Here is a 16,582-nt window from a genome sequence, read left to right on the forward strand (position 1 = left end):
TACTGAAGATATGGCACATTTTTTCTTCACATTCATGGTATAGAAAAATAAAATCAATGTGGCACTGTTCCCTCTCCCCTTAGAAGTCAAGCAACACGTAAAAATCAAGTGGAAGCTTCTATTATAGTGATTTTTGTGTGTTTTTTTCCAACCACTAACTTGACTAAGTTGGTTGGATTTGGTCTTGTCAGCAGACTCCTTTAAAAGTCCTAAAGTTTTGCCTCTGTTCTGTTTCCATCAAACTCAAAGCCCTGAAACTCTCAAAAACCAAGTTTTTAAGATGTTTTACCCATATTTCTGTGGAGCTTTCCACCACCAAAAAGAAGATGATGATGAATTGTGGAGCACCCCTGCTTCCACACCAAAAAAGTCGAGAAGAAAAAAGGATAGCAAGAACCCGTATTCGACGCGTGGACTTGACCAGTTTTCTGCTCTTTTAGCTGAACTCGAAGAGAAGAGGCAGCAGATTTACTCACAGATGGGATCAGAAGGTATAGTTCGTTTTGTTTACAAGAACTCAAATGATTGTGTCCCGGTTGTGGTAAAGCTGAAGGACAAGAAAGAAGAGAAAAACAAGACAGAAGATACCAGAGATCATCACCCTGAAAGCTGTGTTTCTGAAGTTGTGGAGAAGCTGCCAACCCCATCAGAATCAGATGAGAAGATTGAGCAAAAGAAGAGCTTTTCATGGAATATTGTTAAGTCACAGGATTGGAGAAGGCCTTCTTATTACATCCCAGCAGTTATAATCTCGATTCTGTTGTTCCTAGTAGTTTTCGGAAGGTCAGTTGCAATATTATGCACTTGTATTGGCTGGTACGTAGTTCCTACAATAAGTGGGGAAGGTTCAAATTTGAGAAAATCAATGAAGAAGAAAGATTATGTGAGAAAGTTGAGTGGAAACAAAATGGTAAGTGGGAAATTATCTTCTCCCAAGAATAATAAATTTGGAGCTATCAGAGACAAGTCCCCACGGTAGTAGGATAACAGGAAAAACTGAAGTAACATCATCTGATCTTTTTTGTTTTGATTTAAGTCTGTCTTTCACTTTATTTTTTTCTTCTCTTGTTGATGTAAATAACAGTCTGTATTATATGACTTGAGTTAATGTTGAGAACAATGTGATTTAAGTTGCTTTGTAATTACTTTTCAAAAAATAAAAAGTTGCTTTGTAATTGTACAGAGTGTGGCATTTTCTGATGAAATTTGAATGGGATTAATCCAAGTTTTGGTTTTAAGTAGCATTGAAGAACATGTTATGCTAAAGGATGCACTGCATCTAGCTAATCACTAGAGATTTTGGAGAACTGGTAGAGAAGTTTCAGAATTGAAAAGTTTGCTAGGCCAACTTGGGATACCATAGTTAGGCAACTAATCAGCACATAGTAATATCCCTTGTTCCTTTACCATATGACCAAGATCTTATTATCAAGTATAGTTGTTTCAACATTTTGGTATTAAGTAGGAGTCAGCATGGTTCGGTTTGGTCGGTTTTTGATTCCGTTTTAATAAAAATCAATTAAAAAAATTGTCTATAAATCGATCGAATTGAGCCGTGCAAGAAGTCGGTTTCGGTTGATTAAAACCGACTACGGTTCCGTCGGTTTTGAAGATAATTGCGATTTGGGTTTTCGAAAAACACCTTAAGAGTAAAAAAACTCAACTTTGGACAACAGGATTGTCTCAACATCATATAAAAGCAACACTGGTTGCCTCTTGGAGATGGTTGCGATTTGGGTTTTTGAGAAACCATGGTTCTTGAAGAAGGCAAGGACAGAGTTGGGCTTATATGGGGCTTCGAAGTTGACAAATTTATAGGCATGCAAAAGCAAATTTCGAAGACAACCCACAAGTGTTAATGAGGTCAGAAACTATAAAAGATTGCTGCTGATTTGAAATGGTGGAGAACAATCTGAGAGAAAATCGATGGGTTCTTTCGAAGAATGCAAAAAGTTTCATAATTTGAAGGGCTGTGATCTTGTCTCTCCCATGGAGAAGAGTTTCATAGCAATGCTGACTTTCTTTAAACCCCAAAATAATTAAAAAAAAAAAAAAGACAGTCAGTTGTTTGGTCGGTTTCGGGGGGAGGGAGTCCCCCCCGACAACCGAACCGATCGGCCAATGAGACCGATCTTGCAGCCGATGGTTGTTATCGCAGCAGTTGATCCGAACTATCGGTTGCAACAACCAACAGTTGCGGTCGGTTGCTCCGTTGCAACCGACCTCTACTCACTGCTATTATTAAGGACCCCTAATTTGAGTTAAAGCCATGAGAAGGAAAATGCCATTCGTACACAAGGATGATAATAATTACCTAACAAATGAGTATCCAATATTATCCGACTCAATTAATTAAGATTAAATTACCATACACCATTCAAAAAATTTTAATTATAATATTGATTTAAGTTTGGAAGCTGTTTATAATTCATAGACTAATTACCTTTAATTGATTGATTTAATTTTGATTAAAAGATTATGCAAATTTCATTTTAGATGATGTTTTATTTCTATATACGAATTGAATTGAGTGTTTAAAGTCAATACTTATATCATTTCTAATTAAAATTTAACAGGTTCAATTTTAATCTAAATAAGATTTAGGTAACTTGATTTGTTCTGGTTTGGGTACTTCAAAATTTGGAATACCCTACCCATTGTCCCTGTTTGCACAATAAATAAAACGCGTCCATTGTACTGACCCATACCAAATTGAGTTAGATTCATATACTTACATAAACCGAACGGAACTGAACCCAATTAAAACCCACCAACTTGTTAAAGCCTTGGTTTTGGGGTTTAAGTCATGGGTTGAAACCTTCACAACAAATTGCACATGTTAACTTCTACTAAAACAGAGAGAGAAAAAGAAAATAGGTTATCTACCTATGACCCTGGTGGTGACTGACTGGTGATGGGTGACTTCACTTGATCCTGCCGCCAGGAAACTATATAAACAAGCAAGTTAAGCAGCAACACTGGTCATAGGGTGCCTGATTTTTTTTATTCTTTATGCTTTAATCTTAGTTTGAAGCTAATAAACAAAGAATTTTTTTTTAAATGGACTCCATGTATAAGGTGTTTTTGACAATAAATTTTTTTATAATTTTAACTATTTTTAGTCAAGAGAATTAAAATTTGGATAAAATTACTTTTAATGAAATCGATCCATTTATTTAACTTCGCGTCTCAACTCGAAACCTATTAACGAGTCAAGTACGTTTAGATCTGCGCCTCAAGACTACTCATATTCTTTGTGCTTTCCTTACCAGACTGTTCATCTCTGGAGTATTCCTTACCAGAAAGAAAAACATTTAAGCATTTTGAGCATTTTAGTGTAGTTTTTTATATACGAAGAAAACCTGTAAAATTTTTTAGCATTTTTAAACATCTTGGAATGATTTTTTTATATATGAAGAAAAACTTTTGAATATTTTGAGCATTCTTTATCAAGTAGACATATTTGTTAATTATGTTATTAAATGAAATATGGTGTATCGTTTGAAGTTGTTGATCTTGTTAAATGGAATACAGTAGTTTTAGTGATTTTTGAAAATTACGTAATTAGTTTTTAGGTATTACGTGACTGACTTTGGATATTACGTGACTAGTTTTTAATAAGATATTACGTGACTAGTTTTTGATAAAGTATTACGTAACTAGTTGATAGGCATTGCGTGACTTGTTAGTAAGACATTGCGTGACTAGTTAGTAAGGCATTGTGTGACTTAGGCATTACTTAAAAATCAATCATTCAATTCCTAAAAATCAGTCACGTAATGCCTAAACCCAATCACGTAATACCTAAAAACCAATAACGCAGTGATTAAGTCACGTAATACTTAAAAATTAGTCTCGTAATACTTAAAAACTAGTATAATCAATTTCAACTCCTTAAATTTGAGGTTCTATGAATAAACCAATAAACTCAAGAACCTAAAACGTATTTTTTTTTTTTTTTTGCTAAGCCATGAAATTATGCATTTCATAAAAGATAGATTACAAAACTTCATACCCGTCCAAAGCAAGACAAAATAAATCCCTATCGCCTTGCTCACTCCCTTTATGCAAAAACAAAATATACTCTCTTTACAAAATATTTCTTAAATAATTTTAATTCAAAATCTCATAAAAAAATAAAAATCCCCAACAAACATGCTTAAGAATCATCTCAATCTTAAACACAATAAAACCATAAACCACCATAAAACCCATCAAACATACTTTAGTTATTTCTTCTTCCTGAACCTATCATCTTAACTAATTTAATCCAACTCATCAACACAGACATCTCTATTGCAGCACATGTTTCGAAGCAAGTCATCACCAACAAACATCCAATTACCAAATTCATCATGCTGCCTACAATCACCATAGAAGAGCAAAATCAATGTTCATCATCATTGAAAACCCCAAGATCCATCATCTAAAAAAATATAATAAAATAAGAAAAAACTTTATCATTTTTGGATGGCGAGATAGACAATATTTGATCAGAGAGAGAAATCGAGATTTAATTTTAAAATTTTTGTTTGGATGACGGGATAGAGAAAACTGAAATCATTTTAACTTGTTTGAAATTGTTTAAAGGGTATTATTATCAACTCATGTCAAAAATTAATTAAAAATAATTAAAATTATAAAAAAATAATATTTTTGAAATGAACTTATAAAGAAGATTATTTCTCACGATTCCTTGATAAACAAAGGTCTTGCATCTTGGAAGTGTTATCATCCATTCTAACATAAGGTCTTCCAGATTTAGATAGATTGCCTCCCCTGCTGGCTGAGCTCCCAGCATGTTAGAGTCCCTTGGACGGGACGTAAGAGTCAGGAAATTTATACTGTATCTTGTTAGTCATTTCTAAAGTGTGTTCAAATGGTAATGATTCACACGAAACTTCAGCAAAGAAATAAATGGATCAAATAATGGGAGAATGTCTGAATTGGAATGACAGTACTTAATATCTTCAATTTGAGGTATCACATAGACGAGTACTATGGATTGAGTCATCATGTGACATACTTGAGTATGAAAGCTAATACATTTAAATAATATATAGATAAAGCATAAAGGCACTAAAGATATTACCAATACATTTAGCAGATGATTGATGAATTCAAGTTCCCTGCTCTGGAGATTTCCACTACAAAGATTGTAAACCCCACTCAAACGGGAGGGAAAACCTTGGGATTCTACCATAACTTTGGATAGTGCAAAAGGATGGCTTCACAGATATTCAACGACCCAACACATAATAAGAAGTCTGGACCAGCTACAAAAGTCTTCAGATGGTTGACAGGAACAACCATTCTCGTTAGCCAAAGAAAGGTCATGCACTACTTCAACTATGATGCTTATTTTTGTTCCTTTATTGGGCTATTTCCATTAACTCTACTAACATTAAATAGAGTTCACTAGCTCAGAAAACACCAAAAGTGAGTAGCTGGTGCCACTCAAGCCTTATCCAAACCACAGGTGAGTTCTGCAGTTAATCCTTTGTGAAACAGGGTTCAGTTAATTTCTGAGACAGACATGGCCAAAAGATTCGAGCAATTATCTGTTTGTACAATAGTCATATGGTTTAGGTTTGAGATACATAACCCAAAGCTTAACGTATTAACTTCTTCACAAACTCAGATGCGGTCATAACTACATTTTAAAGCCAAGGAACATGTACCTTTAGACCTGAGCTCTTTGTGTGAATGAAGTTCTTAGAATGAGGTTCTCTTTGTACTTGAATCTGAGGTAGCAACATTATTAAGTTTCAGATTCTTGCTTGGACGACCATTCCTGAGCAATCTGAAGCACAGTTTTCAATCTAAGAAGTGCTGAATTTCAGTTGCTTGCTTGGACCATTCCTCAGCAATCTGAAGCACAGTTTTGAATATAAGAAGTTCTGAAGTTTCAATTGCTTGCTTGGACCATTCCTGAGCAATCTGAAGCATAGTTTCCAATCGAAGAAGTACTTCACTGAACCAACCTCCCATCTTCATCCAAAGCAAACTCAACAATGGTTTCAGCATCTCTGAACCGCTGCTCTACAGTTACCTCTTCTTGTACAGTTGCCAACCTCTGGGGATTCAATTCCCATGGCTTACCTGGAGCCTGTGAATTTGCAGTTACAGCTTCATCAAGGAAGCCTGCCTTTGTTCATGAATTAGGCAGATAATGCATTGTGAAAAATCTCCTGCAACTTGCAATCTTCAGCAACACACTGAGGCATACCATTGGGTGGTGCTGCATCAACCATACTAAAAATCTTCTGACACTTTTCTGGACACTCATGAATATTAAAGGATTCGAACTTTGAATTAGTGATATCAGAGCCATCTATTCTATGACAAAACTGAGAAATTTGAACCATCCAAGACTTGAAATTTCATTGACACCCAGCCATCATAGTCAAACAAGTTAAACAATATACTTGAAAGCCCACTCATCTCAGTCTACCAATATACTTAAGGACATAGTAACAGAATTGAGATATCTAAAGAAGACTAGCTAAACTTGAAGCTGAAAAGATTTCTTGTCCATTATTGTGTGAAGACATTATGGAAATGCCTCCAAAATGCCTGACTCCAATGATTTTGCTTTCAAAAAGAACGCATCATAATCACTTTCTTTTTTTTATTATCACTACAAATAAAAGGGCAGAGAGCCAGAGTCATGTCACACAGGGAGGAAAGATATCACATTTAGATTGTGGTTTCCTTCGCTTGGCTCTCTTGACAATAGTCTTGGTCATTTCCGGTGTCAAGCCTAGAGTGTTCCATGACTGGTTATATAGGCAGCCATGTATAACAACTATCAAACTCTATCTTCAGTCCAAAGATGTAATTTTCTTTCAAATGGTTCAATTGAGACCAGTATAAAACCTTGATCAATGGATCACATGCATTGAAAAATAATAGAATGGACAAACATGAAGAGAATGATTGGATTACAGAAATTAAAAGTGCTAAAAGGTAGAAACAGGAAAAATGCTACCTGCAAAAAAACTCACATCATTACAAACAACTAAACATCAACAGCTGCAGCGATGGAATCTCATCAGATTATTTGTAGGAAGCCATTTTAACCCAAGAACCATGGATATAAGAAATAAACATCAAAACAAAACTGCAGCAACTGAAGCATAACCAAGTTTGGCCGATAAAAATGATGAATAAACAGATGGTGAATCTACTCTAAATCAAAGTGAAGTCGAAATTACATAAAATAAAAATTTAATCCTGTTGATTTCTACATGGCCTAATGTTGTTTTATCCTCCTCCCTCTATCCCCTTTGTGACTCTTCCTTTCTACTACAAAACTTCATCTAGTTATGTACAACCCTTTGATATGTCTTAGAATAACCCCTGGATGATTCTCAATCATAGAAGTGTATATTTTGGGAAAAAAATATAAAAGAAATTTTCTGCCACATATACACAATATTATTGCAAATAATTCATTAATTACTCTTCTAGATATTGAGCTTTTGATTTTATTATTTTTAAAAAAAGTATCAATCACACCAAAAGCATAAAAGATAAGAGCCAAGCAGCAAGGTTAGATATTCTGTCAAAAAGGCATATATTCTATGCGAATGCGTGGGTTTATGTCTTCAGCACTCACACAAACATCTAACCATAAGTTTTATTATTTTATTTATCCCCATCAAAAGAATCACTATATGAATGAAACAAGATTAGCTCTAAATTTTATAGAAGTAAGACCCCAAAGGGCAGTAAGATTACATTTTAATGAATTACCCGATTGTCTTGAAGTTGATGCACTATTGAATTCGGACTAGAATCAGGCGAATTTATATGAGAAGAAAGGAAAGAAAGTGCATGCACAACTAATTTCCGAAGGGTATACAAAAATCTCGCCTAGAAATCATCAAAATTTTTCTAAGCACCTCCTTTTTCTTCTTCCCCTTGTCATATAACAGAATCAGATTGTTAAAACATCATTAAATTTGTTGCCGTTCCAACAACAAAAGGTTCCATTAACAATCGAGTCAAGAAGTAAAAAATGACACCCAATGTAATGGATATTGGGAGGGCAGGCAGTGCTCGGCGGCACACAGATAACAAAATAAGAGTGCACCCAAGTCCTGAGATGATGGCAAGATAACATGCATATACAGTCATTAGATCATACATGGCAGCCCTGCCTACCAGAACACTATAAAACACAAAGTCTCCAAGACCAAGCTTGATACCTCTACTTGCTATCACTGAATCCCCCGTACCATCCCTCCTTGGCTGCTCTCTCTCATCGTCCATCCCCAACAAGTCAACAAGAGGAGACATTTCCTCATCCACAACAATCTCAGATTCTCTATTGCAAACCACAGTAGAATACTCTGATGAGTTACTATCTGATGAATACCTTTCTCTCAAATGACCAACCAATGGGGACCTTTCGCCTTCAACATTTTCTGAACTTCTAACCTGGATAGCAGCATACTCAGAACTGCTACCATTTTCACTTCCATCTCTACGGGCATTACCATTCGACACCGCCTGCAACTCAACTGACCCAGAATCTGAAACTCCACCAACAAGAAGCCCCAAACTTGACCGCTGATTTCCCTCATTGCGTGAAACTGTTGGCCGAGCTTCATATACCAAAGCTGGCAACTCCTCATCTCGGCTTGAGGCCAACTCCACCAACAACTTAAGGGGGCCACCAGGAGCCAAAACTGCCACCAAATCATACAAAGCCAATGCAACAAGCAAAGCCCATGTAGTCCATTCTGGCAATTTGGTAAACCATGTTGCCACAATTATCCCCAGCAATACCATATACCCTTGCCTCAAAACAATCGGCATCCCACCAGAAAACACGGATAACACCCCCACAATGGTAAAATTGAAAAGCAGCAGAAAGCATGTGACTGAGTCAATTGGTATTGAGAAATGCTGGATTATCGACAAAAAGATTGAACCACCCATTGTACCTGACACCAAGAAGAATAATTCGACCTATGAAAAATCAAAATGCATAAACAAAACATGTGACAAAGAGAACAGCACCGAAAAGAAAAACAGGAATACACCCTTGCCAATGAAATCAACAGGCAGCTAAACCAAATAACCAAATCAACCAGCATTGATATATACTGGACTATCCCCCAAAAAAAATTATGAATTGCTACCACATGTAACATAATAAGAGAGGCATCAAGAAGGAGAGAAAAGCCCTAAGATCATAAGTAAAACCGTTTTGTTAACAATTGTCCCTAAGTTGCAGAAACAAGTTGAGATTAAATGCCTCGATTGACAATTGATGTGACAATTCCAAATTTCTAGGATGAAGATATTGTTTAAAATAGAAACCAAGTACCAGTAGGGCATTGTTTGCAAAATCCTAACTGAAAAAAGATAGGGGAAAACAAAATCAAATCAGATTGAACCAATGGGATTCAATTATGTACATATACTCATAAAAAAACCAAAACCCAGATAACAAAATCACTTAATTGATTAACGAAACAGCTTTCAACACCAAATAATCAAAAGCAAACCAAACCCAAATGACTAAAACACATAATTAAGCAATAAAAAAACAGCTTTTAACGCCAAAATAATAATAAATAACTCAAGACCTACATTTCTAAACACATAATTAAGTCAAAGAAACAGCTTTCAACACCAAATATTCACAAATAAAACCAAAACCCATTTTATCAAGTGAGAAAACTAAGCCAAAAATTACCATCTTACCGAGTACAAAAAAAGCCGAGAATCGCATGTAATTCTTCAAAAAATTGGTGAAGTTATAGTAATAAAGCAGCACCAGAACAAACGTAACTATAGCGATGAGGATAACGAAGACCAAGGCATTGAGCAAGGCTCCCTCGAGCTTCTGAGCAGCGGTATCAGATGGGTTTTCGAGGTAAACGAGATTTGCAGCTGTACGGATGGGAGCGGGAGAGGAAGAGGAAAAGGGGTTGGAAGGTGAGAGGGAGTACACGAGAAGGACTACTAAGAGCATGCAAAGAGAGACTGGGGACATCACGCCGATGATTTCTTGGCCGATTGATTCTAAGATGCTCGACTCCATTGCTGATCTTTGACTGGGGAGTTTCGTCGAGCAGGTAGTGGGATTCGTTCCTTTTGCTTTTAGAGGTGTTACGGCATTTTGATGCGGGGGTTCGGTTCAATTACCGAACGAGGTGTGAAAGTTGGTTTTTGCCTTCCCACTTTGGTTTGGGGCCTTTGGGTTTGTTTTGGTGGTAAGACTCAAAGAGGACGGAAAGAATATTAGGAAATGAATTTTTATTTAACACATTTAATGAAATATATGCTTCTTTCATCTTTTTTTTTTTTATAAATTTTCGGTAAAAAATAAAATTTATATTTTATGAAGTTATATTATAGAAAACGTTTTATCATTTATTCAAAGGTTAAGTACACTATCTAAATTAATTAATTAATTAATTAATTAATTTCTCCTTTACATATTACGCAACCAATCAATCACACATACATGTGTGTAAGTGTAATTGTGTATATATGTACAATCACCTATAAAATTTTCTCTCCTTTTGCCCATTTCTATCAAGTTCTTTCTTTTTGTTGATTATCGTTATTTTTCTTGAAAAGTTCTTGCAAAGTTTAACTTAAAGAAAAAGAAAAAGTGAGCTACCAATAAAGGAATTTGCCATTTTTATTCTGTTTCCTTCTGTATGTTGGTCTTGTCTTGTTCACCCAACTATGCATTAGGCAATTTCTAATCTAATAATGTTATATGACATAATTATTAAAAAGAATAACGCAAAACAATATTTTGTTATGATAACATTAGTATTTGTTTTTTCGTGCAAAGGAGCTATACTATATTATGAAATTGTAATATTTAATTAATTGATATAATATTTTAAAAAATCTCTAAATTATTTTAAAAAATTTAAATAAGTCATTTTTTTATTTTTTTAAAAATAAAATTAAGAGTTTTTATACTCTAGCATTAAAATAGTTGGAGGAAGATGGGCAGAGGATTCACTTAGTTGTTCTTTGTTTATTTTTGCTTTTACTTGAATTATTTTGGTGGAGAACATTTAAGATTTTCTCCCAAACCAAACAAAGAGAATCATGTTTAGTCTCACGTTTTTTTATATTCATGATGTGTTTGGTGTGAAGATGCGCAAAGGAACTTATTAGATTTTTCATTTAAGAAATTATACTAGAATGCATATATTTAGAAGAACAATGAATTAATACTATGTTTTGAAGTTCATCATTTGGATTCCAATATTTAAAAAAAAAAAAGAAAGCATGTGGGGGCTTCATTAATAATTTGATTTACAAAATTATTCAAAAAAAAATGATAGTATATATAATGTTAAAATGTTAAAACTATTCCAATTGTAAAGAAATCAAACAATATTCAACAACATTTTATAATATTTTTTAACAAAAAAAATTCAAAGATCACATCAGATCATCTCATCGTAATCGAAGTAAACGAAAATTTAATTCCAAATCAATTTTCTCTTATATTCTTTCCCTCGATCATGGTCATGGAAACATATATTTAACTTTTTCAAGTGTCAACAAAGCATGCTCCTAGTGGAATTTTGATGAGAATACTGTTTTAGCCATTTTCACATTATTGGCTTGCTAATAATAAAATTTCAAGTGTAGAAACAAAATAGTAATTAAAGAAGAAAAGAGAAAGTCCCAAATGAATCCAACAAAGAATGTGAATATGATTCCAATGACTTTTAAAACATATGTTCGAAGAATTATTATATAGTATAAAAGAAATTATGCATTATAATTTATTCAATAAAAAAAACAAAGAACACAATCGGGGTATGGATATTCAGACCGGATCCGACCGGCCCATGATCTTCTGCAACCGACCCTAACCACCATTTATTAGATCTGGATCTTTACCGTTTAAAAATCAATCGCAAATTAAAAAAGAAAAAAAAGAAGAAAAATGAGTTCGAAGAACGAACTGCCAGACGAGCTATGGAGAAAAATACTAGAAATTGGAATCAAATCCTCAAATTTCATATTCAAAGATCTTTGTAGTATTTCAATCAGCTGCAGGCGTCTCCACCGTTTATCCAATGAGGACTCACTCTGGTCCCACTTACTCTCCGTTGATTTCCCCAATCAAATCTCATCACCTCCATCATCCTCCTCCCCGAAATCTCTTTACAAAATAAGGTAAAGCCAAAGAAAATTATAATTTCTCAACTTTTATTTTGAAATTTATTTTTGTTTTTTGGTTTGTGTAGGTTTGAGAGAGAAAGAGAGAGGAAGTTATTGGTTTATAAAAGGGCGGTGTTGAGGAAAGAGAGTCAAGTTTCGGAGCATTTAAGGAAGCTTCGAGAAATTGAGGTTCGGTTAAGTGAGGAAAGAGAGAAATTGAAGTCTGCCGTTTCGGAATTGTCTAATTTACATAAGGTCAGGTAATAATTTCATGTTTAAATTTTGTTTTTCGGAATTGAGGTTGGTTGTTCAGAAGAAAAGATTAAAGTAGAAATATTTAGATGAATACATCTGAGATATATATATATAATTTTAAAGGTTTGTTTTTCAATTTTTCAGTTTAAAACCGAACCAATTTAAACTGAATATACCCTTGTTATTGGCATTAGTGATAACAGAAATTGAGGTAAGAATGTTAGAAACTAATATGTTATATTTCCAACAGAGTAATTTTGGGTTGTAATATGAATTAGTCTAATTTTGGGTTTAACGCTCAGAGAGACTATGGCACCTTTTTTATATATATAACAAATAGAAGATAGATTTTGTACTTGTGAGTGCTCATGGATGGAATCCTTGGGGTGTTGGGTGTTTCAGTCAAGCATCGGTGGCTTTGAATGTGTGGCAGCCTGAGGTTGTGCGTGGTAGGCAAAAACAAACGGTCGAGCAATGTGTTGTTCCAGTTGAATCTAGAATCCATGCTCTCGAGATGGAAGTTAAGCTTTGCAACCAACAGCTACAAGTGTTTGATAAGGCTTACGTAAGTACTGATTTCTCACTGTGTCCTAACATGTCTAATAATAACCCTGGTGGAGAATTGTGGATGATATTTGTTATGTTTCTGGTGTTTTAATGGTAGAGAGATGAGAACCGAAGGCTTGATGTAGCTAAGGAAGAGTTGCAATCCATGAAATATCACCCTTTACGAGATTATAAGCTGACGAGTAATGAAAGCCATGAAAATAAGATGAAGAGGAAGAAGTTGAAAACATGCATCAACTGTAAGATTCTAGCTTATTCCTACATTTAGTAACACATCCAACATATATCTGGGGAAACAAATTTGTGCCTGTGATAGGGTTGTAACCTTTGCCCTATTTTCTCTGCTTCATTATTTTGCTATCTTCTAATCTTTTAGAACTACTTATTTCATTGCCTTCCTATGGAAATTTGTGATTCAAATTTTGTATTTCTTATTTTCTTGTTGCCTTTTGTTCTAATATTGTTAGCAATCTTCAGTATTATTTTTTCCTTTATAAGGTTTATATCTTATTTTGCTGTAATATTGTTCGATTTAGATTCAGGGGGGCAAAGCCTTTCAAATGAAGCGTGATTTGTTATCTTATAAAGCATGTCATGTTGGTAATAGTTTAATTGGACTACAACCATGTTAAGTCCTTCTAACAGAGTAGCCCGAAATGGGATGGTAAACACCAGTTCTGCATTCCCCTTCTTGCCCTATGATATCATTCTAGCATAATCTATATGGCAGGCTCAACATTTCATCAGCTTAAAATGATAAGTATCATCCATTTGAGCTGAGAAGCCATAAGACTTCCTTTAGAAAGGAATTTAGGTTGTGAAGATGCTTGGTTATGATACAATACTCACTTTCCTCCCAGAAAGAAATGAAACAGAGAAAAAGAGGTGAGGGATGGGTCGATACATGGTAGTTGCTAGTTTCCTTGTGGTATTCGGAAATTTGTTTGGAGGATTTTTCTGTAGATATGAAATAAAACCTCCATCACCAGTTCCGATAATTATAACTAGGTTCAAAAGAAGAACGGCTATATGATGTTGTTCAGAAGTATGAACATTTGTTTCAAGGATTTTTCTGTCCCTTGAGACAAAGTGTATGTCAACTGTATGTGATAAGAGTTAGCTGCTATGAAAAATAAAGTGGCCAGGGAGCTAGTGGCTTCCTAAGAGTGCATCTGATGGCATGGTAGGAAAAATCGAGTCCTCTTCATGAATCAAGAAGCTATTTTAGGGAATCTCCTAGGGATCTTCCTCCTATACTTGACAATTTTTTGGAGTATGCTTGTTTGTGTCATGATTCTTTTGAAACATGCTGAAGCATAGTATTATTCTCCTTTCTTATGCTTCAAACACTACACATGAACAGTGGTAATTTGTAAACCACTGTTAGTACGAAAGTGATTGTGTTACCTAACTGAAAGCTAAATGAACATAATAAAACAAGTTTAGGACTTGGGAAGAATATTTTCCACATGTAGCCCAAGTTGGAATGCTCCTATAATTTAAAAATTCTTGGAGTATGCTTTTGCTGAAGCATAGTATTATTCTCCTTTGTTATGCTTCAAACACTATACATGAATGGTGGTAAACCACTGTTAGTATGAAAGTGATTGTGTTACCTAACTGAAAACTTAATGAACACGATAAAACAAGCTTAGGACTTGGGAAGAATACTTTCCACATGTAGCCCAAGTTGAAAATGCTCTTCTGAAATGTTTTGAATCTATGTTTGCTAATTATTTTGTTCATTAAATTTATTTTTTTTCTATTATTATTGTTACGGTTTCATGTAAAAGGCGGAAGTTTGCTTTGTGCTCACTGCTTGGCTGTTTTTCTGCTAGTAGTACGTTCTTGATGGTTTATTCCAATCCCTGTTTATTTCTATTATTAGTTTTCTGTCATTCATACCAGTCTGGGAACTGCAATTATTTATGATTTCACCTACACGGTCTGCATTTCTTGCTATAGATCCAGTTGTACATTAATAACTAAGATGTCCAGTTAATGTTCTTACAGCTCCTGATAAACAAGGTAAAACAACATAGATGAGCATGCTTGCTGAATCGACTTGCTGCCCGTACCATCTTCTGTATGGTTCTGGCCTTTTGGCATTATCCATTGTGCCTTTTTTTGTACGTGGGGTGCTGAGAATGTGCAGAAATGTGGCATATCCAGGCTTTCCAAAGCTGAATGTTCATTAATTCCGCTGTAATGCCCTTGTACCAACCCTCGTTGTATTTATTTGACTTGTAATGAGAAATATTACACACCGAGATCTTTGTAATATCTTTGTTCTTTATATTTTCCTTTGGTGGACAAAGACTTTATAACTGCAGAACATGAATCTCCCAGAAATAACCATGAGCCTTCAGGTCTGTTGTGCATCGGCTCAGAAGTTGCAGGCAAGGGCTCCAACAACCGGTCTGCCGTCTAATTTCCCAGGGCCTTTGGTTCCAGACAACGACAACCAGGCAAACAAAGGGGAAGGAAAATGTGAAAAGGAAGAAGGAAGTCTGGGGCTTTCAAGCCATAAGTCTTTAATTACCGTAGCCAATTCCTCAGTTTATTGCAACCCTTCCTGGCAAATCAATCTACCTCTGCTTATAACAACAAAGAAAGCTGAAAAAAAATAACCAATTAACAGAGACATTGACCCAAAAAGACATCGTTGTGGATAAAATGGATTGATTCTGATTGTTCTAAGTCTCTTTTGTTTCGGCCTGGTGAGTGAGTTTCAGCTCAAATCTGTACTTTATAGTAAAAAAATTACTTTCATCAAGGGTATGGAATTTTTTGCCAACTCTTGTATTTTCATTATATTAAAAATATCCAACTAATACTTCTTTATTATTTTCAAAAAAATTTTAACCTTCTTAATTAATAAAATAGTTTATTATTATTATTTTTTTAATAAAAAAATATTTTTATTTCCAAACATTTTCTTTTCATAATTCAAACTAAAGTTTTTGGTAAAAAAATAATTTGTGCAACCAATTAATTAAGAAAAAAAGCACTGTTTTGCATTTATTATTATTTACGTACGATGCATGTGATGCAAAAATTGTATAATGTAGGGAGTGGGTTTAGGTATTTTGCATTGTTTCATTTTTTAGAATAAGGTACAAATGGTAGGAAATGATACTTTATCTTGAATTCAATCCGTTTGTTGGGCAGAATAATTCAGGACTTTACTTGTGTTCAAGGATTAAGCCACCTAACATGTTGCATGCTCTGCTCTTTGTCAGAACTATTCCAAACCTTGGGTCTCTTCATTCAATTGTTACTTAGTCAGAAAGTAAGCAGAGCATGGCAGTTTTCTTTTTTATTACTTTCTTTTGCAATTACTTCGGATTCCTCAAACCTATTTAGACAGTAAAAGTATTTAAGAAGAGATTTGCATGATAAAAACGTGCTCGTCACACGTTTTTAACATGATTTTTTTATTTCTCAATTGCATTAACCTTTTTCATTTTATGTTCTTAAATTTCCAACCCCTAATCCTTTTGGAATAAGTTTTTTAAGTTTTACCTGCTTAAAAAAAAAAATTGAGAGTGTCCCTTAAAAGACAGTTAAATTTATTTTTATTAAACATCATCATTAT

At 34.5% G+C, this 16,582-nt stretch overlaps 3 protein-coding genes across 3 annotated transcripts; 2 read left to right on the forward strand and 1 right to left on the reverse strand.

Moving 5' to 3' along the window:
• Positions 1–211: 211 nt before the first annotated feature.
• Positions 212–1,205, forward strand: LOC18599763 (uncharacterized). Its single transcript, XM_007029860.3, has one exon. It carries the CDS (start codon positions 281–283, stop codon positions 977–979), a length of 699 nt encoding a protein of 232 aa, XP_007029922.3. The 5' UTR covers positions 212–280; the 3' UTR covers positions 980–1,205.
• A 6,742-nt stretch (positions 1,206–7,947) lies between these two features.
• On the reverse strand, positions 7,948–10,254 carry LOC18599765 (Presenilin-1). Its single transcript, XM_007029862.3, has 2 exons — positions 9,721–10,254; positions 7,948–8,954 (listed from the first exon to the last, which is right to left on the reverse strand). Exons 1-2 carry the CDS (start codon positions 10,058–10,060, stop codon positions 7,951–7,953), a joined length of 1,344 nt encoding a protein of 447 aa, XP_007029924.3. The 5' UTR covers positions 10,061–10,254; the 3' UTR covers positions 7,948–7,950.
• A 1,563-nt stretch (positions 10,255–11,817) lies between these two features.
• Positions 11,818–15,265, forward strand: LOC18599766 (F-box family protein). Its single transcript, XM_007029863.3, has 5 exons — positions 11,818–12,177; positions 12,249–12,422; positions 12,820–12,982; positions 13,082–13,223; positions 14,998–15,265. Exons 1-5 carry the CDS (start codon positions 11,945–11,947, stop codon positions 15,024–15,026), a joined length of 741 nt encoding a protein of 246 aa, XP_007029925.1. The 5' UTR covers positions 11,818–11,944; the 3' UTR covers positions 15,027–15,265.
• The last annotated feature ends 1,317 nt before the right edge of the window (positions 15,266–16,582 follow it).

The sequence above is a fragment of the Theobroma cacao genome, chromosome 5 (genome assembly GCF_053813885.1).
Source record: "Theobroma cacao isolate CCN51 chromosome 5, ASM5381388v1, whole genome shotgun sequence".
Classification (NCBI taxonomy): domain Eukaryota; kingdom Viridiplantae; phylum Streptophyta; class Magnoliopsida; order Malvales; family Malvaceae; genus Theobroma; species Theobroma cacao.